This window comes from Homalodisca vitripennis, chromosome 4, assembly GCF_021130785.1.
Source record: "Homalodisca vitripennis isolate AUS2020 chromosome 4, UT_GWSS_2.1, whole genome shotgun sequence".
Taxonomy (NCBI): domain Eukaryota; kingdom Metazoa; phylum Arthropoda; class Insecta; order Hemiptera; family Cicadellidae; genus Homalodisca; species Homalodisca vitripennis.
Window position 1 is genome coordinate 23,164,729 of NC_060210.1, and position 23,923 is coordinate 23,188,651.

General features: G+C 35.1%; 1 protein-coding gene across 11 annotated transcripts in view; it reads left to right on the plus strand.

The window, feature by feature from the left end:
- LOC124359036 (glutamine--fructose-6-phosphate aminotransferase [isomerizing] 2-like) overlaps positions 1–22,673 on the plus strand; it is a 73,830-nt gene extending 51,157 nt beyond the window's left edge. For 6 of the 11 annotated variants that reach the window (XM_046811387.1, XM_046811389.1, XM_046811388.1 and 3 more), the window contains 7 exons: positions 7,451–7,566; positions 9,239–9,437; positions 12,429–12,673; positions 15,053–15,208; positions 15,324–15,452; positions 16,643–16,777; positions 17,637–17,795. In XM_046811387.1, coding sequence (XP_046667343.1) covers positions 7,451–7,566; positions 9,239–9,437; positions 12,429–12,673; positions 15,053–15,208; positions 15,324–15,452; positions 16,643–16,777; positions 17,637–17,780 — 1,124 coding nt within the window. In that variant the 3' untranslated portion in view covers positions 17,781–17,795. Of the gene's footprint in view, positions 1–7,450; positions 7,567–9,238; positions 9,438–12,428; positions 12,674–15,052; positions 15,209–15,323; positions 15,453–16,642; positions 16,778–17,138; positions 17,280–17,467; positions 17,616–17,636; positions 17,796–19,157 lie in introns of those variants that run through there. The other 5 variants (XM_046811391.1, XM_046811397.1, XM_046811398.1 and 2 more) reach the window with 3 other exon arrangements.
- Positions 22,674–23,923: the final 1,250 nt, after the last annotated feature.

Genomic DNA, 23,923 nt, shown 5'->3' on the forward strand with positions numbered 1-23,923 from the left:
ATAGAGTCGTAATTCACCTCACGTCTGCGCCATTTGTACGGGATTGTATATTATATTAAAACATCAAAACAAATGACATAAGTTTACTTAAGTAGAGAGTCAATGTCTGTGTTTCTTCGAACTCCAGACCTCTGATGTCGATGTGTGTGAACTGCTTAAGGTACTAACAACTGCTTTATTGCATTTCTGTCTTAACACGATTGAATTCTGGTGTGCCTTACATTAATAGTTAGTAACATGAACCAGCAGCCCACCAAACAGAATGAAGCCACAGCACTGTAAAGGTGTTGTGACTCTTGAACATGCATTCACTCTTGTTGCATATATTGCATTTGTTACAGTTTCAACTTTATTACCCTATTATTAAAAAATGTTCTACTAGTTTAGTTACCCAGTGAATGGACGTGTACTGTGGTATGTGATTTTGAGTTGTAACTCTCAAGTGATACATACAGGGTGTAACAAAACTCTACATAAACTTAGGATATTGTTCCATTGACAAAGAGGGGCTAAAAAATACATGTACATATATATTACATAATAAATATTACACAATGCACAATACATAATACATTACATATGTATAATTATTTTATAACCAATGTACACGTATAATTCTTTTGTCACATTTTCTTACAACTCTAGATTTGTCACCGATTTCAAATTTAACAATTTTCCAATTTTCATGGCCATAGATAAACTAGTTTAAATACATCGACTCAGTAACCATTCTTGCTGAATGGATAAATAAGAAATTATTGATCGACATATGTTTTACTAATTATACAGGGTGGGCCATAAGTCACTTGACAAAAATGCATTGCGATAGTAAGTATTAATTTATTATAAAGTATATTAAATATAAATGTTTATAATTTTAACTGTCATATCAAATAACAAAGACATACCTAAAGTAAATGTTCAAAGTGTCCTCCATTATTTTCTATACACATGTAACATATTTTAAGCTCAGAAGTGCATATGGTGTTAGTGATGGCTTTGGATAGATAATTCTTCAAATACAGATTCAAAATGTTCTCTTAAGTGTCTCAGATCCCTTGATTTCTCTGAATAAACTTCGTCTTTTACAATTTAATAACAATACAAATTGAAAAGTCCTTTGGGGTAATATCGGGTGAATGCGCAGGCCATTCAGTTGTACCTCATCTTCCTATCCATTCTGCAAAAGTCTCACTTAAGAAATCTCTCACATTTTTCCCGTAGTGAGGAGGTGCACCATCTTGCTGCCAAATTAATTTCTCACGAACAGGTTGTAGTTGTTTGAATGCAGGACTGTTTTCCAATTCAACTGTTACCTCATGTAACATATGGTAATTAACAGCATTAACCGTTTGTTCAAAAAAAAAGAATGGTCCAATAAGTCCACCAGCTAAGATTCCAGCCCACACACATATTCCGGAGGCATTTAATTCAGTCTGTATGACTAAATGTGGGGTTTCAGAATCTCTGTACACGCCATTACGTATGTTCAATTGACCATTAAGTTTGAATGTTGCATCATCGCTCCACAAAATGGATTTATAAAATGTATTGTCAGCTTCTTGTCTTATTACGTATCACTCACAAAATTCCATTTGCCTGTCATAATCATTTTCATTCAAACCTTGCAGTAGAGTAGGCCGATGTGGTTTCAGCCCTACCGTTTTTAACATTCTTCTAATCAAATCAAATCAAAGAATTCTTTATTGTTAATTTCTTCAAGAAATAACATGGCGTCAAGCTTAAAATGTAATACATTACAGAATAAAAATTGTACATTACAAAGTTGAATCTGGCTTTACAAAGTCTTGTTTGAGTCCTTTACTAAGTCAAAATATTCATGTAGGGTGTAGAAGGGTCGCTGCATCAGCCAGTCTTTGAGTTGTCTTCCAGTAAGATTCTTCAGATCCAGAGGGAGTGAGTTGTAGATCTTGCGTCCAATGTAAGAGGGTTTCTTACTGTATTTAGTGGTGTGATGTGCTTGTAGAATATAATCTTTAGCTCTACGAGTGTTGTAGTAGTGTACATCACTTCCTCTTGCAAAGTCTATTTGGTCTGTGTACATGACCACTACATGTATATGCAAAGACACAACCATCAGAAGCTTAAGTGATTTATATGAACTTCTGCAACTCTCTAATGGACTAAGGTTTGCTAGAGCCCTCACTGCTTTCTTCTGAAGTATTAGGATTTTGTTAATGTTTTGTTTAGAAGTGCCACCCCAAACTATTAGACCATACCGAATGGGGGATTCTATTAGGGCATAGTAGGCTACTTTTGTAGCACCCTGCCCCCCTATCCATTTTATCCTACGCACTGCAAAAATACCAGATCCAAGCTTTTTACTCAATATTTGAATATGCTCATTCCAGGATAGATCTTTGTCAATAGTTAAACCTAATTGTTTGGATTTGTCCTCCACTGTGATGTCATTGATATTGGGTATAGGTTCAAGTCTTCTGCTAAAATTTAATTGAGTTATTTTGGATGGGTTTATTGCCAAGTCATTCTGAAGACAATACTGGAGTGCTTTGTTAGTGGTTTTAGTTATTTCAGAATTAAGTCCATTTGCTGTTATATTTTTGATAAGCAGAGTAGTGTCATCAGAAAACATAATAGTTTCAATATTGCAGTCACTGATGAAATTAGGGAAGTCGTTCGTAAAAAGCACAAAAAGGAAGGGTCCTAATACTGAGCCCTGAGGGACTCCTCTATTTATTGGTCTTGGTTTGGATCTGAATGTAGTTCTATTGCATTTTGATGTGTTCTGAATCTCTACAATCTGACTATGTCCTCTGAGATAGTCTTTTATCCAGTCTTTATATCTTACTTTAAAACCCAGGGATGTGTTTTTTTTTATAATGAAATCATGTCCCAAGCAGTCATAAGCTTTACTATAGTCCAATAACACAGCTGTAACATGATTAGTTTCTCCTAGCTCATCCAGAATAGATTTGACTACGCTTTTTAAGACACTGGTTGTTGATTTGACTTTTAAAAAACCATGTTGATTTGTGGTTATAAGATCTTGTTCTTCTGTGTTTCAGCATTCTTGACAGTGCAATTTTCTCAATTATCTTGGAGAAAGTAGAGAGCTGAGAAATAGGTCTATAGTTTTCAGCTCTAGTTGTAGAGCCTTTTTTGTGTGTAGGGTATATTTTTTAAAGTTTTAGAAGAGAGGGAAACTGACCTGTACTGAAAGATTTATTAATTATGCTTGTAAGTGGATTGGCTAGTTGGTGTGCACAGTGTTTAACTGCTTTTGCTGGTATTTCATCCATACCAGATGATAGCTTAGATCTAAGCGAGCCAATCACTTTAATTATCTCTTCCATTGTGGCTGATGAAAAGGTGAGCAATGGTTAAACAGTGTGATTTTGGATGTTTGAGGAGCCAGCTGAAACTAAACTTTGAAGTTGATTCCTATTCTTCTAAAATTAAAGTTAAATCTGCTATTTGAGAGAAGTATGATTAAGGTGTCCTGCTATAAAAATGGGATCATTTTGCATTATTCCTCCTATTTCGATTTTTGATAAAGAGTCAGAAGTCTTCTTTGATGATTTATCCGAGTTGATAATGGTCCATAGAGCTCTTGATTTGTTGTCAGATTTGTGGACATGTTCTGCTGCAACATTTCTTCTGAGGTCTCTGAGTTTTAAGTCATAAAGTTTTTTCTTATTTGTCATATCTTCCTTGTCAGTTGGTTCTCCTGTCATTTTATAAACATGTAAGGCTCTGAAAAAATTGTCTTTGGGCATCTGTACTTCTTCATTGTATTCAAACTTGAATGTGTGTTTTGGTTTTTTTTCTTGTTTTCTTTAGTGGACATGCATTGTCTAGTGCTCTTCTATCAACCGAGTTGAAGGAGTTGAATGCTTCTTCAGCATCTGGAGCATTGTATACTTGGCTCCAGTCTATCTCAGCCAGTTCTTGGTTTAACACTTGAAAGTTTAGTTTACTGAAAATTCTTTTAGAAGAGGCTATACATTTGTTGTCATTTTTTGTATTCAAGAGCAGATTGCACAGTTGGTCTGTGTGGTCTGACATTCCTTCCTGTATCAAGCGGAAACTGACCTTATTCTCAGGTAAGTACAGGTAGTACAGATACAGGCAATTTATGTCTTAGACCGGTTATCCTAGTTTCTGGGAGAGGGAGGTGCCTGATGTTAAAGGTTAGTAGTTCTTCAAAAGCTTTGTTGTCAGGGTTAATAACAGTCTGTCAATATCTCCCATTATAACCGTATGTTTTGCTTCAGCTTGAAATGTAGCAAGTATATTTGAGATTGCATTAATTGACTGTTTGGTCAAGCTACTAGGTGGTTGATATACTCCTAGAATATATATCCAGTAATTTTTTTAATTTTACTTTTATTAATGCTGATTCACAGTGTAGTTCTCTATTATGCATTTCTACTTAAACTTCTTCAGCATCAAGTTTTGCTGCTTCCTTATGTAAATTGCCACTCCCCCTAGTCTATGTTCTTCTCTGCAAAATTCTGTTATCAAATTGTAGCCATGTAATTTTGTCATATGTAATCTGCTTCCATGTCATTCCATGTTCACTTAAAATTAGTATTGTTGGATTCAAGGTATTCAAGTTATGATTTATTCTTTCAACTTCTTGCTAAGTCCTCTTATATTTTGATGCATGATTAGGATATTGCTTAGGGGTTTTGCTATTTCTAGTTCTTGATTTTTGCTAGACGGTATTGGTTTAAAAAATTACTTGATGACTTCTCAGAGGTTGCATTAGTACTGACATTAGTTCTCATGTTGCTGTTTGCTTGTTTACTTCCAAAGTACCTTTTGAATTGAATTGAAACATCTTTATTCATATAATATACAGTGGTATACATTGAATGGCGTTGTTATGTTAAATTAAACTAGCTGCATCTAAGTAACAGTATTTACAGTTTTCTCCATAACAAATCAAACTACACCTACTACCAAATTCAACATAAATTAAGGATAGTTGTCAAAGTTCATCAAATTTATATAATGGGTTGTTTATCAAATAACTTTTTAATTTTTTCTTAAATAATTTAATATTGTCTATACTTCTTAATTCCACAGGTAGTCTTAGTAAAAACTTTGCACCTGCATACGATGTTTTTTTGGTATAAAATTCTAGCCTATGGGAATTAATAGCAATTTGATTTCGATTTCTTGTGAAATATGAATGACTGTCACCTAGTTTCGGAACCAATTTATTTATGCTTAGTTTTTTTACATGGAGTATTGATCGGAAAACATATAAGCTATAAACAGTCATTATTCCTAAATCAGTAAAATGTTGACGAACAGAGTCATCAAATTTTAGATTCAACATGGTTCGTATTGCCCTCTTTTGGAGAAGGAGAATTCTATCCAAATTCTGTTTTGACGTACCCCCATATATTTCAATACCAAAACTTATTGATGATTCTATAAGAGAGAAATAAATTATTTTTAAAGTATTTAATGAGCAAAATTTAGACATCCTATACAAAGCATATCCAGAAGTAACTTTATTAACTATGTGTTCAGTATGGAGATTCCATGTCAAATTTTCATCTAAGATTAAACCCAAAAATGTTGTGGAACTTACTTTTTCCAAAGAGTGGTTGTTTATTTTTATTCCCGGATTTACTGAAGATTTCCTTTTTCCTGCATTGAAAACAATAAAATTAGTTTTGCTGGTATTTAATAATAGTTTATGATTATTAAAGAAATTATTTATGTCCAATAAACTAGAAGAAGCATTATTTTTCAAATTATTTAATGTACTGCTACTCATTTTTAAAATTGCATCGTCAGCATACAGACAAAGTGTTTTTGTTGGACTGTTTTGAAAAGAGAGCGGAATACCTTTTACATAACAGAGAAACAGCAGTGGGCCAAAGATTGATCCTTGCGGAACACCATGTTGAATCTGTGCTAGTGAAGAATTATTGGTGACTAATTGATTCTTAATGCTACTTTTTATTTCATCAAATTGTTTTCTATTGATTAAGTATGAACTGATCCAATTTAGAGTAATGCCATTGATTCCCAGGCCTTCAATCTTGTTTAATAGAATTTTGTGTGAAACGCTATCAAAAGCTCTGCTTAGGTCCAAGAAAATACCTATTGTTTTTTCTCCTTTATCTACAGAGTCAATGACGGAATTAATGAAATCTATGCCAACAGTAACCACAGATCGATTTGGTCTAAAGCCATGTTGTTCCTTATCATGCAAACAATGGGTTTCAAGAAAATGTACTAATTGATTATAGGCTGCTCTTTCAAAAATTTTTGAAAAAGTAGGTAGCAACGATAATGGTCTGTAGTGTGATGGGTGTTTTGAATCTCCTTTTTTCAAAATCTGGATTACTTTGGCTATTTTGAGTTTTGACGGAAAGATTCCACTAATAAAGGAAGAATTGATTAAGTGGACTAAGGGTTTAATTAGTTGATTGCCGGCTAACTTTATCACAGTCATTGGAACCTCATCATAACCAGTTGAAAACTTATTGGGAATATTGTAGTATAAAAATATTGCCATGGTAATTAAATCAATTCCACTATCATTTTAAAATTATTTCTAAACTGCAGTATATTAATTTTTAAAGTATTATCAACAAAAATGGAAAACAGAATGGCCTGTGAAATTATTTACTCACAATATGGTGTGTTTGATTTAAAATCAAATTAATGGTATCAAAAAGCAGGCTGCTACATTTTACAGCGTCATTCTTTAACTTTTTGTAATTTTCAAGTGTGTTCTGTGAAATTTACTTCTCATATCTTATCCAACTAAAAATTGTTTTATTTAAATTTTCTTATTGTTTTTAGACTCAATTCATTTTGTTTTGGGTAGTTGTAATTTTAATCTTATCTTCACTGGGAACATGAACATCATAATGTTTTATGACAGTACTTGCATTTTGTTTTTAAAACAGATTTTAATGTATAGATCTTAAGGTATTAGTTTGTTCTCTGGAAGTATAGCTAGTTTACTATTCTATATATTATATTTATTACTTAAATAAATCTCAAGATCATGCATTTTTAATGCATGCATGTTGAATATAAATCAACAAGACATAAGAATTTACATTGTACAAAACATCAAATGTAGTACGTCTTTGAATATTTGTTCCTTTTACTATCCTAATTAAGTATAATCATTCATTATATTCTGACTCATTATTATAAGTAATAAAATACAGTAGACACATTGTCATATTGCATCTTTTACATTATAACTTATTATGTTTTCGACTAAACAAATGGGAACTTGTAGTAATTTTGAGGTTAGGTATATTATGATGACAAATCCTATTTTTAATTTTATATTTATGTAATAGCGTATTGAGATTTTGAATAAATTAAACATTGATATCAGTGCACTTGTACACTCAAGCGTTTGCGAGTAATCAAGACAGTGTATATTGGATTCCAATGAGTTAATGCTTGTTTTTGGTTTCAGGAAACTACAGCTCTTTCATGCAGAAGGAAATATTTGAGCAGCCAGAGTCTGTTATCAATACTATGCGAGGTCGTGTCAATTTTGAAACTAACACAGTTATCCTGGGTGGCATAAAGGTACTGTAATTCTGGTCAAATTACATTATTTACTTTTTATTTTCTGAACTATTCACTATATCAAGTTAATGTTAGGTCATTAAATGTGTGTGGTGTGGAAATCAAATACTGCTAAAGTTACCATTTTTATTTTGTTTTTGAGAAAATGTTGGCTTGCTCTTCATTTAAAGTTGTAGTTAGCAGGAAGTAATGAAATTTAGAATTAGAGCACTAGAGTTTCATAAATAATCATTAAATTGTGTCTACTTCCATTTCACGTCGGATTGTCTATATGTGTCAGTTGTACAATGATGTTAGCACCACACAAGATTTAGAGTGTGCCAACTATGGGTTATGCTCAAAAAGTACTGAAGATTTTGTTTTATGAAAAAAAATATTTATTTATTCTTCTACTGTTGTCACTTTAAAAATAGTCCCCATTAGATACTATGCACTTGTGCCACCACTTCTTCCAAGCCTCAAAACTCTTCTCAAACTTGATCTTTGGGATAATCTTTAGCTCGTATGTTAAAAAGATGGCATAAAATAAATTTAAAAGAATAAATAAAGTATAAAATAAATATCACACGGAGCCATATCTAAAGAATATGGAGGATGGGGTATTGTTAGAGTACTGTATTTGACCAAAAATTCATGAACAAGCAATGAGATGTGAATAGGCACATTGTCATGGTGTAAAAACCATGAACTGTTTTGTCACAAATCCAAGTGTTTTTTTTTTTCAGATTGTTTCAGGCAAACTTGCAGCGAGTAGTCCTTATTGAGCGTTTTAGCCTATGTCAAGAATTCATGATGCACTATGCCATATAATTAGAGAACACAGTGACTTTTCACTTATTTATTGGTTGTTGATGTGCTGGGGCGTCCGGAGTGTTCGTCATTTTCAGTGTCTTCACGGCCAACTTTGAAATGTTTATACCATTCGTAACCCTTGTTTTACTCATAGCAGACTCATCAAAGGCCTTTGTTAGCATTTATCATACTTTTTTTCTCAAAAAACACATCTGACCTTAGTAGCTGCCACTGAAAACATAAAAATTGACCACAGCTTGAAATTGTATTATACTTCAGGAGCGTGAGTGCATACCAACATAATAACAAAAATCTTGAAAATCGTGCTCTCCAAACTCGCAAAACTTTAAAATTCCTGTTACTTTTTGAACACATCTCATATATTATTATGTGCGTTCAGTCTCCAATCAACATCTATGTTCCAAACATCAAAAGCATATTTTTTCAGCAATTTGAATAAAGTAAACTATTACTTACACTAAAAAATATAGATTTAGAAAGAAATATGCTCAGATAGTTACTATTTTTTTCAGCAAAAGGCAACATAGAACATACTTTATTTTAAATGGCGGAGATCATTTTCTTCTGTAGTAGGGATCGGTTAGAATAGCACGAAGCAATTTTGAATAACATTTTTACATTATTAATGACATCAAACTGTAATAACTTAGTTTGCATAACAACTGATTTAGTTTTAACAAATGCAATAAGTGAGTTTAGATCTGCTGTGGAAAATACACATGCATTCTGTGGAATAGTGTTAAATTGATCAAAAACATGTTTCAATTTTTTAGGAACCATCCAACAGTGGTTATGTTAAAACAGAACTAGCATTTATAAATTAGTTCTGTAAGTAAATAATTATAATGACGGTTAACAGGATTATATCCCGGAGATCCGGCGGTGCCGGCGGCTGATGCTCATTGGGTGTGGGACCAGCTACCACAGTGCGGTGGCCACCAGACAACTCCTGGAGGAGCTGACTGAACTCCCTGTCATGGTCGAGCTGGCCTCAGACTTCCTTGACCGGAACACACCCGTCTTCCGAGATGACGTTTGCTTCTTCATCTCTCAGTCAGGTGTGTAGTGTGCTGAGCGAACATGTCCAGTGCTAAGACTTGGTCATTTAGTGATGCCGGATTATTTCAGTACGATGGGTTGGTTTCCAGACTTGGTCACCATTTTACTACACAGGCACTCATTATCTATACTTTTCAGGACCATCCACTTGATCACGCTTCTATCTGGGTCGGTTTGATTCAGCTATTTAAATTTGCTGGATGTTTTTCTTTTTGGAGGGGGCAGAGTGGCTATGTGACTTATACGTTAAAAGCCAGAATGCAGCACTCTAGGCCACAACAAGCTGTGACATCTTCTGGATTAATACTGCAACTTCTCCATCCATAAGTTTTTCAGTTTTGCGGTTGATTCTGATATAAACGTGTTACTGTCATATAATTAGATCATTCAGATATTTTAGAATGCATATTAGAGGATTAGTTAATGCTCCAAATTTTGAAGAAAAAAAAATGTTAAGTCCGATGGAATTATCTCAAGTGCGTTGTGAATCATAATAAGAATAAATGCACTATTATAATCTGCACAAAACATAAGTGGATGACATTTGACTGGCTGTACCCCGTATCGCTGCTGACCATCGGCTTTTCCCACTGTGATGTGGCTGAGATGAGTTAAATCAAATGTATGTGTATTTGTTATGGTGACAGCTAATGATGTTCATGTATTTCGGCAGATGTTGAGGTGGACAAGTAATTATCCATACATGTTAGACACTGTGTCCAGAGAGGGAATTCTGAAGCACCAATCGCTATTAGATCATTTTTTTGCAAATTGCTCTAATTGCCTCATTGGTGTTTGGATGATGAACGTTGTAGTCTGCAGATCAAACATGTATCTTGAGTTGAGTATTTGGGAACAAACGCAAACTATATTGTTATACTTCAAAAACAATTGAATTATTGACATCATTTTCAATTTCCAATAATAATCTCTCCCCAATTTCTGATTTGTAAATGAATCACACAACTAAAATTAAGGTTATATAACATAACGTAAACATCTCAGCTCAATCCATCAGATATTTCTTGGACTACTGTGAAAGCAACAAGATAGTGAACTTAGTCGAGAGTATTGAAATGCACTGTTATACAAATGACATGAAATACAAGAGTGTTGCTAAACACAGAACTGAGAACAGCAGCAACTCCACTGCTATTAGTCACACCTTGCCAACATTCTGAGGGCCGATATGAGTTGCTGTAAATCTGTTCCTTACGTGACCTTGGAAAATTATTAATTCAAGTTTTACATGATACTTGTGCTGTTTCTTTATTTTATCTTTGGAACAAAACTTAGGTTTTTGAAAAATTGTTGTCTTAAAAATACAGTTATAGCGCTTATTAAAAGCTTTTATATATTATAAAACATAATAATTGTGCCAATTTGGAAAATATTAAATATTTTTTATACTAGATGCTTTTTTCAATTAATAAGTTTACCTTTAAACCGGTAATTCTAATCAAGGTTTTAAAGGAACTATTTTCCATGTATTTTTTTTATCTAGAAATGTTAAAAATATCTGTGCTATTTGCTCTGTTATTCCTTCTTCGAACAAATGATTGATTTTTTGGAGAATTTTTATTATATAAAATATTATATTACATGCCTTTATTAGAGCAAATTACGAGGGTCGTCCAGAAAGTAAAGAACGTTTTGTTATAAGTCAATAAAAACAAAAGATAAGAGCATGAAAATTTATTTATAAATACTTATAAACTTACTCTATTTTTCTACAAAATCGCCGGAACTGTCAAGGCACTTGTTGTAGCGTGGCACCAGTTTTTCTATACCGACGTTATACTGTTCTGCCGCCAAGGAATGAAGCCACGTTTTTACTCCTTCTTTGAGGTCTTCGTCACCCAAAAAGTTTTTTCCGCCTAAAAACACTTTCAACTTTGGAAACAAGTGATAGTCACTCGGAGCCAGATCTGGACTATACGGAGGGTGTCCGAAGATTTGCCATTTGAAAGAATTGAGTTCTGCTTTGGTTCGTGCACTGCAATGAGGCCGAGCATTGTCGTGGATCAGCACCACTTTCGACGACAGCATTCCGCGTCGTTTGTTCTGAATAGCGCGGCGAAGCCGATGCAAGGTCTCGATGTAGGCCTCTGAGTTGATTGTTTCGCCTCTCGGCATGAACTCCACATGGATTAGGCCTTTTCGGTCCCAAAAAACTGTTGCCATCAATTTCCTGGTGTTCAAATTTGGTTTTTCTTTCCTGTTTTTTGTTGGTGAATTCGAGTGATGCCATTCCATTGACTGGAGCTTTGTTTCCGGGGTTCGATAGGAAACCCAAGTTTCGTCACCCGTTACGATGCGGTCAAGAAACGCATCACCTTCTTCGTCATACTGAGTCAAAAACTCAAGAGCTGCTCCCATCCGTTTAGTCTTGTGGACATCAGTAAGAATCTTAGGCACCCAACGAGCACACATTTTCTGATAACCAAGACGTTCAGTCACTATTTCGTGCAAAAGCGACCTTGAAATTTGTGGAAAAAATTCCACTAGACCACTCAAAGTGAAACGACGGTTTTGTTGAATTTTTCCATCAACTTTCGCTGCCAACTCGTCAGTAACGAGTGACGGCCTTCCACTTCGTTCCTCGTCGTGCACATTAGTTCGACCTTCCTTAAATTGAATGCACCATTTTCTCACTGATGACTCATTCATCGCATTGTCACCGTAAACTGCCTTAATTTGCCTATAAATTTCAATAGGTCGAACATTCTGTGCATTCAGAAACCGTATCACACTACGCAGTTCACACTTGGCGGGATTTTCAATTAACGCCGCCATTTTAAACTTTCACAGGAGACGCAAACGTGACCTCACGGTAAAGCTACTCAGCTCACACTGAGGCAGAAGGTGTGGCTAACGAACAAGCTATCTACCGCGGTGGTGGGGGAACTGCGCCGCCCGTGATGCGCAATCGTTCTTTACTTTCTGGACGACCCTCGTAATTATCCTTTACTAAATAAATGTGTGTGCAGGAGAGACAGCTGACTCGCTAATGGCACTGAGGTACTGCAAGCAGCGGGGAGCTCTCATCATTGGCATCACAAACACAGTCGGTTCTTCCATCTGTCGAGAGAGTCACTGCGGTGTCCACATCAACGCTGGCCCTGAGATTGGAGTAGCCTCCACCAAGGCCTACACTTCGCAGTTCATCTCCCTGGTCATGTTTGCGTTAGTTATGAGTGAGGACAGGATTTCCATGCAGCCAAGGCGTCACCAGGTTAGTACAGAGATACTCTTAGTTCTAATAGAACACACTGCCCTTGAAATAAGAGTAGCCTCCACCAAGGCCTATACTTCGCAGTTCACATCTCTGGTCCTGTTTGCCTTACTTATGAGTGAGGACAGGATTTCCATGCAGCCAAGGCGTCACCAGGTTAGTACAGAGATGCTCTTAGTTCTAATAGAACACACTGCCCTTGAAGTAAGAGTAGCCTCCACCAAGGCCTACACTTCGCAGTTCATCTCCCTGATCATGTTTGCGTTAGTTATGAGTGAGGACAAGATTTCCTTGTAGCCAAGGCGTCACCAGGTTAGTACAGAGATGCTCTTAGTTCTAATAGAACACACTGCCCTTGAAGTAAGAGTAGCCTCCACCAAGGCCTACACTTCGCAGTTCATCTCCCTGGTCATGTTTGCGTTAGTTATGAGTGAGGACAAGATTTCCTTGCAGCCAAGGCGTCACCAGGTTAGTACAGAGATGCTCTTAGTTCTAATAGAACACACTGCCCTTGAAGTAAGAGTAGCCTCCACCAAGGCATACACTTCACAGTTCATCTCCCTGGTCATGTTTGCGTTAGTTATGAGTGAGAACAGGATTTCCATGCAGCCAAGGCGTCACCAGGTTAGTACAGAGATGCTCTTAGTTCTAATAGAACACACTGCCCTTGAAATAAGAGTAGCCTCCACCAAGGCATACACTTCACAGTTCATCTCCCTGGTCATGTTTGCGTTAGTTATGAGTGAGAACAGGATTTCCATGCAGCCAAGGCGTCACCAGGTTAGTACAGAGATGCTCTTAGTTCTAATAGAACACACTGCCCTTGAAGTAAGAGTAGCCTCCACCAAGGCCTACACTTCGCAGTTCATCTCCCTGATCATGTTTGCGTTAGTTATGAGTGAGGACAAGATTTCCTTGTAGCCAAGGCGTCACCAGGTTAGTACAGAGATGCTCTTAGTTCTAATAGAACACACTGCCCTTGAAGTAAGAGTAGCCTCCACCAAGGCCTACACTTCGCAGTTCATCTCCCTGGTCATGTTTGCGTTAGTTATGAGTGAGGACAAGATTTCCATGCAGCCAAGGCGTCACCAGGTTAGTACATAGATGCTCTTAGTTCTAATAGAACACACTGCCCTTGAAATAAGAGTAGCCTCCACCAAGGCCTACACTTCGCAGTTCATCTCCCTGGTCATGTTTGCGTTAGTTATGAGTGAGGACAGGATTTCCATGCAGCCAAGGCGTCACCAGGTTAGTACAGAGATGCTCTTAGTTCTAATAGAACACACTGCCCTTGAAATAAGAGTAGCCTCCACCAAGGCCTATACTTCGCAGTTCACATCTCTGGTCCTGTTTGCCTTACTTATGAGTGAGGACAGGATTTCCATGCAGCCAAGGCGTAACCAGGTCAAGATGAATTTATTGCTTTTTTCTTCATTTGTTTAAATATTAGATATATGAATTTTATTTTTGAATGTTTAGCTAAAATCCATAAATATTGTACGAAATTATATTCATTTTCAAATTTTGTGTGGGTTTTACTGGATTGTTAAATTGCTTGCAACAGTTTAATTCTTTTTTGCTTTCCTTTTTTAAGGCCAGCTTCTCTTAAAATTCTGTACCATTTTGTCAGTAAAAACACAAGTTCGATTTGGCTATTAAATAACTTAAAGTGGCATCCACCCTTCTCCTATTTAAAAACCAAGTAAAATAATTGAAATTCAAGCAAATGTCAAATAGCTCAACTACACCCATTCAAAACTACCTAAAACAGGGAGAATATTACAATTGGTTATCACAATTTGGAATTGTTTAAGAAGAAACCTACCTACCAGGGATGTAGATTTTTTTATAAATTGCTGGAATGTATAAAAATTTAAAGAGGAACAAAACATTTTAAGGTAACTTTAAAATAATTACACACCATAGATGTGTTTTCTAAGTGTACGATAATGTAAGACGTATGTATTTAGATTTTAAAATACCACTTAAAATGATATAATCATTTTAATTGAGGACTTACTAACAGATTTAAATATGTCATGTTACTTATGGTATATATATATATATATACCATAAGTACATATATATATATATATATATATATATATATATATATATATATATGTATATATGTTCTATAATTGCTTAAAAATGGATATTGAACAATAGAACTTGATACCATTCTTGTACATAATGTACTTAGATGAATACATATTTTTTAATTCAATACAAGGTGTTTGGCTAGGTTAATCTTTTTAATTAGAAAAGAGAAAATGTGTTAATATATTTCCTGTACGATCTCGGTCAAGTATATGAAGTATATACCACGTGCTAATAAAATTAAATGTACAAGTCTTTTACTTTTATTATTTGTAACAGATTATTCAAGGACTGAAACAACTTGATGAGCAGATTAGAGAAGTGTTAAAGAACGATGAAAAGGTTCTGGACCTGGCCAAGGACTTGTACCAGCAGAAGTCACTCCTCATCATGGGCAGAGGATACAACTTCGCCACGTGCATGGAAGGTTCATTGGTGAGTGAATTTCTTAATATCTTAAAGAGAGAGGGAGCGGGAGAGAGGGGAAATAAATAGGTTTGATTTTCTTCATATAAAATAGTAGTTGACTGTAGACACTTGGCTGTTACAGAAAGTGAAGGAGCTGACGTACATGCACAGTGAGGGCATTATGGCCGGTGAACTCAAACATGGTCCATTGGCTCTCGTCGATAAAGCTATGCCTGTCATCATGATTGTCACCAGAGATCCTGTCTATGTGGTGAGAACCTTCTTGTAAATTACGAATGTATTATCTCTTATAATAATAAAAAATGTAAACTTTATTAAGCAAGCGTTCTTCAAATTAGAAAGTAAACAATTGAGATGGTATGGTCATTTATGAAGGATGGACACAACTAGGTGTCAGTTAAAGTTTTCCAGTTGATTCAATCAGAAAATAAAAAAAACATGGTAGACCTCCAAGAAAATGGAAACAAGAAATGGAAGAAGCCATGAGTGTGAGGGATTTAGAAGATCATGACTGTCAAGGCTGGGAAGTGAGAAGCGAGAAACAGCCGGTGAAGACCGTACCACACATGTGGATATATATAGGGTGTAACAAAAAGATTGGGCTGGCTAAGTGTTTTCAAATTCTTTGTGTGATTCTAAGGTAAAAATGAAGAATAACTTTTTTCCAATTTCCACTTTGTTTGGCTGCTAGCCACCATTTTGTTTATTTTATTAACTAATTATTATCTCTAAAACTAGTATAACAAAAGAAACCATTCTTTAATTTTACTCTTACCTGTTCAAACTTATTTGCCAAATTTATTTTATTTAGCTTTACTAGTTTTAGAGATAATAATTTGTTAATAAAAAATACAAAATGGCGGCTAGCAGCTAAATAAAGTGGAAATTGGTAAAAAGTGATTCTTTATTTTTAGCTTAGAATCACACATAAAATCTGAAAATGCATAGCGAGCCCAATCTTTTTGTTACAACCCGTATATATCTGCAAATTACAATACTCCATTTTCCAAGCCAACTATATTGTCACAAATACTACAAAGTAACTTCAATATTCTAAATTAAAATATACTTAGAATAAAACATGTTATTAACATCTTTCTAAAACCTAGAGTAGATTTTTAAAATTTTATAGTAGGGAGCAAAGCATTGTACTCTTGCAGCCCAAAGAAAGAAAAATCTCATTTAAGTGTAAGAATGTCAAAAATAAATATCTGTTCATATGCTAAGAGAAACTTTGTAAAAGAACATCAACAGAGATTTTAATAATTCTAATATATAGGATTACAGCAATACACAGAATACATTTACTCATTTAAGTTGATATAGCTTGATTTAATAAAATGTTGTGTTCTTTAGTTCTAGGCACAAAATCAAATGTATTTCTCCTCTGAAATAACTCTCTATTTGATGTATATTAATAACATTTTTTCAACTTTTTAGAAATCTATGAACGCTCTTCAGCAAGTCACAGCCAGAGAAGGAAGGCCGATTGTCATCTGTGAGAACGGTGACGATGAAACCAAGTCCTTTGCGTTCAAGAGTGTCGAAGTGCCACACACTGTGGACTGCCTACAGGTACAATTTCATTTATAAAATTGTATTTGTTTACAAATTCATCTCATATATTATTTATATAATTTTCTGTTCTTGTATGGTCAGTTCTCTTAATATAATTTCATTTTTATTATTTGAAAGGAGAAAACTAATTTTCCTGTTATTTAATGATTTATTGGTAGTTTATGTTTATTTAAATTTGCACATTGAGAAGACAAGATAAAACCTATTTTTCAGATCACAGCATTCAATAGCAGCTGTCTGTGTGACAATGTTCATATAATTTTAGTTCTTTATCCAAGACTACTAATCTGTAAACTCTGCTGATAATACATTTGTGTGTCAACCTCATACTGTGTAATAGGCATTTTGTCTTGTTCAGGGCATCCTGACTGTGATACCGATGCAGTTCCTGTCCTACCACATCGTAGTGCTGAGAGGCTGCAATGTTGACTGCCCCAGAAACCTGGCCAAGCCCGTCACAGTCGAATAGATGCTCGCATTTTTGTGTCAACCTCAAATTGATGTAATAGGCATTTTGTCTTGTTCAGGGCATCCTGACTGTGATACCAATGCAGCTCCTGTCCTACCACATCGCAGGCTGCAATGTTGACTGCCCCAGAACCCTGGCCAAGCCTGTCACAGTCGAATAGATGCTCGCATTTTTGTGTCAACCTCAAATTGATGTAATAGGCATTTTGTCTTGTTCAGGGCATCCTGACTGTGATACCAATGCAGCTCCTGTCCTACCACATCGCAGTGCTGAGAGGCTGCAATGTTGACTGCCCCAGAACCCTGGCCAAGTCCGTCACAGTTGAATAGATGCTGGCATTTGTGTGTCAACCTCAAATTGATGTAATAGGCATTTTGTCTTGTTCAGGGCATCCTGACTGTGATACCGATGCAGCTCCTGTCCTACCACATCGCAGTGCTGAGAGGCTGCAATGTTGACTGCCCTAGAAACCCTGGCCAAGCCTGTCACAGTCGAATAGATGCTCGCATTTTTGTGTCAACCTCAAATTGATGTAATAGGCATTTTGTCTTGTTCAGGGCATCCTGACTGTGATACTGATGCAGCTCCTGTCCTACCACATCGCAGTGCTGAGAGGCTGCAATGTTGACTGCCTCAGAACCCTGGCCAAGTCCGTCACAGTCGAATAGAAGCTCGCATTTTTGTGTCAACCTCAAATTGATGTAATAGGCATTTTGTCTTGTTCAGGGCATCCTGACTGTGATACCGATGCAGCTCCTGTCCTACCACATCGCAGTGCTGAGAGACTGCAATGTTGACTGCCTCAGAACTCTGGCCAAGTCCGTCACAGTTGAATAGATGCTGGCATTTGTGTGTCAACCTCAAATTGATGTAATAGGCATTTTGTCTTGTTCAGGGCATCCTGACTGTGATACCAATGCAGCTCCTGTCCTACCACATCGCAGTGCTGAGAGGCTGCAATGTTGACTGCCCTAGAACCCTGGCCAAGCCTGTCACAGTCGAATAGATGCTCGCATTTGTGTGTCAACCTCAAATTGATGTAATAGGCATTTTGTCTTGTTCAGGGCATCCTGACTGTGATACCGATGCAGCTCCTGTCCTACCACATCGCAGTGCTGAGAGGCTGCAATGTTGACTGCCCCAGAACCCTGGCCAAGCCCGTCACAGTCGAATAGATGCTCGCATTTGTGTGTCAACCTCAAATTGATGTAATAGGCATTTTGTCTTGTTCAGGGCATCCTGACTGTGATACCGATGCAGCTCCTGTCCTACCACATCGCAGTGCTGAGAGGCTGCAATGTTGACTGCCCCAGAACCCTGGCCAAGTCCGTCACAGTTGAATAGATGCTCGCATTTGTGTGTCAACCTCAAATTGATGTAATAGGCATTTTGTCTTGTTCAGGGCATCCTGACTGTGATACCAATGCAGCTCCTGTCCTACCACATCGCAGTGCTGAGAGGCTGCAATGTTGACTGCCCCAGAACCCTGGCCAAGCCCGTCACAGTTGAATAGATGCTCGCATTTGTGTGTCAACCTCAAATTGATGTAATAGGCATTTTGTCTTGTTCAGGGCATCCTGACTGTGATACCGATGCAGCTCCTGTCCTACCACATCGCAGTGCTGAGAGGCTGCAATGTTGACTGCCCCAGAAACCCTGGCCAAGCCCGTCACAGTCGAATAGATGCTCGCATTTGTGTGTCAACCTCAAATTGATGTAATAGGCATTTTGTCTTGTTCAGGGCATCCTGACTGTGATACCGATGCAGCTCCTGTCCTACCACATCGCAGTGCTGAGAGGCTGCAATGTTGACTGGCCCAGAACCCTGGCCAAGCCCGTCACAGTCGAATAGATGCTCGCATTTGTGTCAACCTCAAATTGATGTAATAGGCATTTTGTCTTGTTCAGGGCATCCTGACTGTGATACCGATGCAGCTCCTGTCCTACCACATCGCAGTGCTGAGAGGCTGCAATGTTGACTGCCCGAGAAACCTGGCCAAGTCCGTCACAGTTGAATAGATGCTGGCATTTGTTTTTCAATTTCCAAATTTTTTATGGCGCTCAAATTTGCCAATTTAAAAAAAATTGCGGTCTGCAGTTTCTGTTTCTTTTACGGATCTCTTTTTACTAGAAATGTAGCTATATATTTTTAGTAACATTTTGTAACATCAAAACTTAAAATTATAAAGTTTAAGACTGATGCTCCAAGCATGGTAAAACACATACGAAAAATGTTTTTAAAAATTTTTTGTACCTCTAAGGTCGCAATATAAAATATATTTGTATTCTGGTACAAGTTCTAAAGTAATATTTAATGCTACAAAATATGACAAAACCAATTTAATGTTGTTTTAGAGTGAAATAAATTTTATTAATGGTTTAATTATTGTTGTTAAGTATGTTTAAACCTTTTTGTATTGTTGTTATATTATAAATTATGTATTGTTTTATCATACCTATTTCAGGTATATTGTTCTTGTTTATTACTTCGAATATGTACTTTAACTGTTATGGGCATAACTCATAAGACATTACCATTAAGAAAACCTAATTCACCTACAAGCCTAGCCAAGTTAAAATCTTTAAGATTCATAGTTTCATTTTTAAGAGAATATGTAGTCTTTTCCTTAAAGACTATGATAATTGTTACTGAAAGTAATTAAATTTAAATATGGATGGTTCATAACATTTATAGAAAGTGTTTAGATTTTGAAAATTAAATTATTGAAATTAATTTTTACAATATAAGTTTATTCATTAACTATTTAAAGAATATAATAGTTTTGTATTAGTCCTAATGAATAAATTCCTAAAATAATCCTAAAACAAGGTAGGACTTCTTTGTTATTACAAAAAGTTCTGAATTTGTTACGTAACCAAATAAATACAAATAATTTGTGGCTGTAATCTTTCTTTACAATAGGTAAACAACAAGTTAATATATTTATAAAATTATATCTTATGAATAGTGGAATACAAAAATGTTGTACTTATAACTGCAAGAAATATATTTTTGAATAATTAAAACAGTTTTCTCTAGTCTACTTTTAATGTTGGTAGAAATGTCTCAAGCCAAAATAATGACTATTTTCATAAGCTGCAGTATTATGAGTGGGGATAAGGAGATTGTTTCAATGTCTAATGTTCTAATAATGCCATAGAATTGTTTTGAGGAGTTTGGCCAGATTTTAACATAATAAATCATACTTAATGTACGAGTATAAATTGAAGTAAATATCACAATTTGAGTGTCAATTTTAATCACTCTCTAGTTTTAAGAGAGTAAATAAATTTCATTAATTCTCATTTGAATTTTAAAAAGTATGTTTTTTTTATCTGAGTGGCCCCAGAAAATGATTTTATGAGTTTAAATAATAAAATATTAAACATAAATTTTAAAGTATTGGCATTAACAGATCATGGCCAGAATCAAATTTACAAAAGCTTGGTTCATTGTTACGATTAAGAAATATTAGATCTCTAATCACGTTTAGTATCAGCAACGATTTATATATCTTAATTTTAAATTGTTGAAATTCGGAATGTCACTATTATAATAAACAATTACTGATTGCTGTTTAGACAATATTTTTTTAAGTATGCAATAACTCTTTTACTTTTATTGAAAGCCAGACTATTTGCATCAAACAATGCTTGTAAATTAATTAAGTCAGATTGAAGAAACTTTAATAGACCTAATTCGTTTTAACAGCTACAGTAATAATGGAAGTGTAATCAGCAAATTTAAAATTTATATTTGCAATTGTTATCCACCGGTAATGTTACAGCGTCTTAGTGATTTTCTTAATTTAAAGATCATTTTTGGTACTGCAAAGCAATTAGTCTAGGTCTCATGTATTAAGTATAATTAAGTTAGAAATAGAAGCCCAATTGGTAGTTTTTTAATTTTATAACCAAAGCCCAAAATGTATTTTTATGCCCGAAGAAGAAATAAGAAATCTTTACAACTAATTATGAAATTTAATTGCAGGTTATTGGAAGTTTATAATTCACATGTATAATATTTAAACTGTAGTCTGTGTTTAGATATGTTAAGACATGTTGCTAGACTATTTGGCTGAGAAAATTATATCTGTAGTGTTTTTTTAAATAGATAAAAGTCTTTAATGCATTTGAGGAGCCAAGTTTAGCTAGTTCTAAATATCCCTACAGGCCGTAAGCTGAATAAAGAAACAGGCAGGTAGATGCATAGAAGTATGAAGCTGCTATTCACATTTACAAAGAAGATTATTCTCTTCCACTGTCACCGTTATTCATTGTAGCTGATTCTTCAGCCTGCATCAATCATTATATAAAACGTTTACTTTCACGATCTCAAACTGTAGAACAGTGCTTACAAACCACATGGACATAAAAAAGACAATCACTATGTCATATACAAGGAAACAAAGCTGTGCATGGTTGGCTGTAGGAATATTAATTTTCAGCTGATTTATGTAGGACATTTTACCACCTTTTTTACATCTCCTTTCACTTGCATATTTAGTTTCTTCATTCACCTTACGGCTAGTACCACTATATCTCAATATTAAGTTAAAATTGGAGAGATGGCGTACCGTTCCTTATCCAAAATTGTTGGTACATGAGAACTTTGTAATTTTTGTTTATATAAATACTGTTGTTTGATGAATAACCCATGGTAGACAGTATAATCCAACTATATAAAAAAATAAAAAGTAAACAAGTAGTTATACAACGAAAAAGAATCCATTTCAGTGACATTACAAATCTAAATTTTAAAATTGATTAGTTGAGGGATCCGTGGTGCAATATTACAATTAGTGTTCTTTAAATATTAGTATATTATATTACTAAGAACAACTTAGACAGTTTTTGTTTTAACCTTAAATTATAATTTTTTTTACTGTACATTTTAGTAAATAGTTGTAATTTTTCATTCATACAGTTTAAATATTTAATTTTATATTTGAGATATGATGCAAAATCTCTATTTCTGCCATTTAAAAACAGTGCAGTGATAGAATTAAAATCGAGTGCTTCCATTTGGTTTTAACTGGAAATTGGTAATCGATGAGCTTGATTTTAGATTTACACTGCCATTTTTTGCTTTTAATTTTATATAGCAGTTCCTATTTTTGTCCTGCCATTATTTTAATATTTCACCTTAACAACAGTCTTCTTACTCTTGTACATTCCAGTAGTAATATTTCCTCAAATGTCTTCACGATGAATGTGTTTAGGGACCAAGTGCAGAAAGATTTTATTCCTTGCTCTCAGATAGATGTAATAATGTATTGTTTGTCTATGGAAACTCAAGTGGTAGAAACTCTGTGGTCAGGTATGCCAGGTTTGCAAACACTTTTTTACTGCTTGTTCTTTGTTACTTTTGCCCAGTATTCTTCTTTAATGTGGTCCTAGAAGTATTAAATGGGTTTTAATACATTTGCGTTTGATTTTGTACCTCACTTCGTACCTATTCCTCATTCAAATCACTTATACCAGTCAGACAAACCATAACAATTCTCATTATTTGTTACGATGGACCCCGGTAGAGATGGGTCTAATTAGAACTGGAACTGCGCCTCGTCATGATGCTCCGTAACTGGAACGGTTAAGGAACCACAACAGAAAAATGAAAGGTTCCACTGGAACTGACAGGAAATCACGACCGTTCCAGCATATCCTGGACTGGTTGGAGTATTATTAAACTCACATTTTATGCCCACCTCCAATTCTCTTAACGAAGTAATATTTCTATTCTGCACTTAGTTTATAACAACTTGCTTTAATGATTGAATTTTGAATTTAGCTTCAGTTCACCTTCCTTTTATTGCAGCGTCTGATATCTGACACTCTCTTTTTTGTTTGTCTGTTATGTAGCACAAGTTTTGTAAATAATTTAAAAATAACTTCTCTAAGAACTGAAGACTTGAAATGTTTAACATAGAACTGTATGCCTACTCAATAATATGCAATTTTATAATTTATAAACACATACATGTATGCAAACTAATGGAATCAAGTTGCAACATTCGTATTTGCAAGATTTTCTTGATTACAAAACATAAACTCAAGTCAACAAACAGGTGTTCACTCAAAAAATACCATTTTATTTTTCCGTTTACTAGATGTTATTTTTGCACTCCCTTCTACAATCCAATCAGATTTAGTATCATTGTTTTATGGACAAGGATATGATGACTAAAGAGAGGTAGATTATTGAGTGAAAACAATTTCCTGACTTGGAAGAGTGCTAGTAAGTGTGATGTGCATCAAAGTTCTGTGAGCAAAAGTTTTCAAGTTAAAGGAGACAAGATAATTTTCTCCTTGAGTTAGAAAATTTAGAAGAAAACTACTGCTTGTGATGGTGTTTTCCAATTAAGAAAAAATTAGATTGATCCAACCAAAAACATTGTTTTTGTTTAGAAATATTTGGCAATACGGGAACTCAAATTCATGATTCAACATTACATCGTTACTTACTGATACTGGATCAACCAGCACGCCAAATAATGGAAAATACAGAAGCTTTTGATATCATGAAGAAAAAAGCATAAACTGGGCTAGAAAATACACTGGACTATGAAGTAGTTTTATTATACAGGGAGTGCGTGTGGAACAAAGTTGTTTCGTGTCCAAGACATCGGCTGTGTCCACAAGATGATTTGAGAAGGGTAGAGGATATTTCCTCT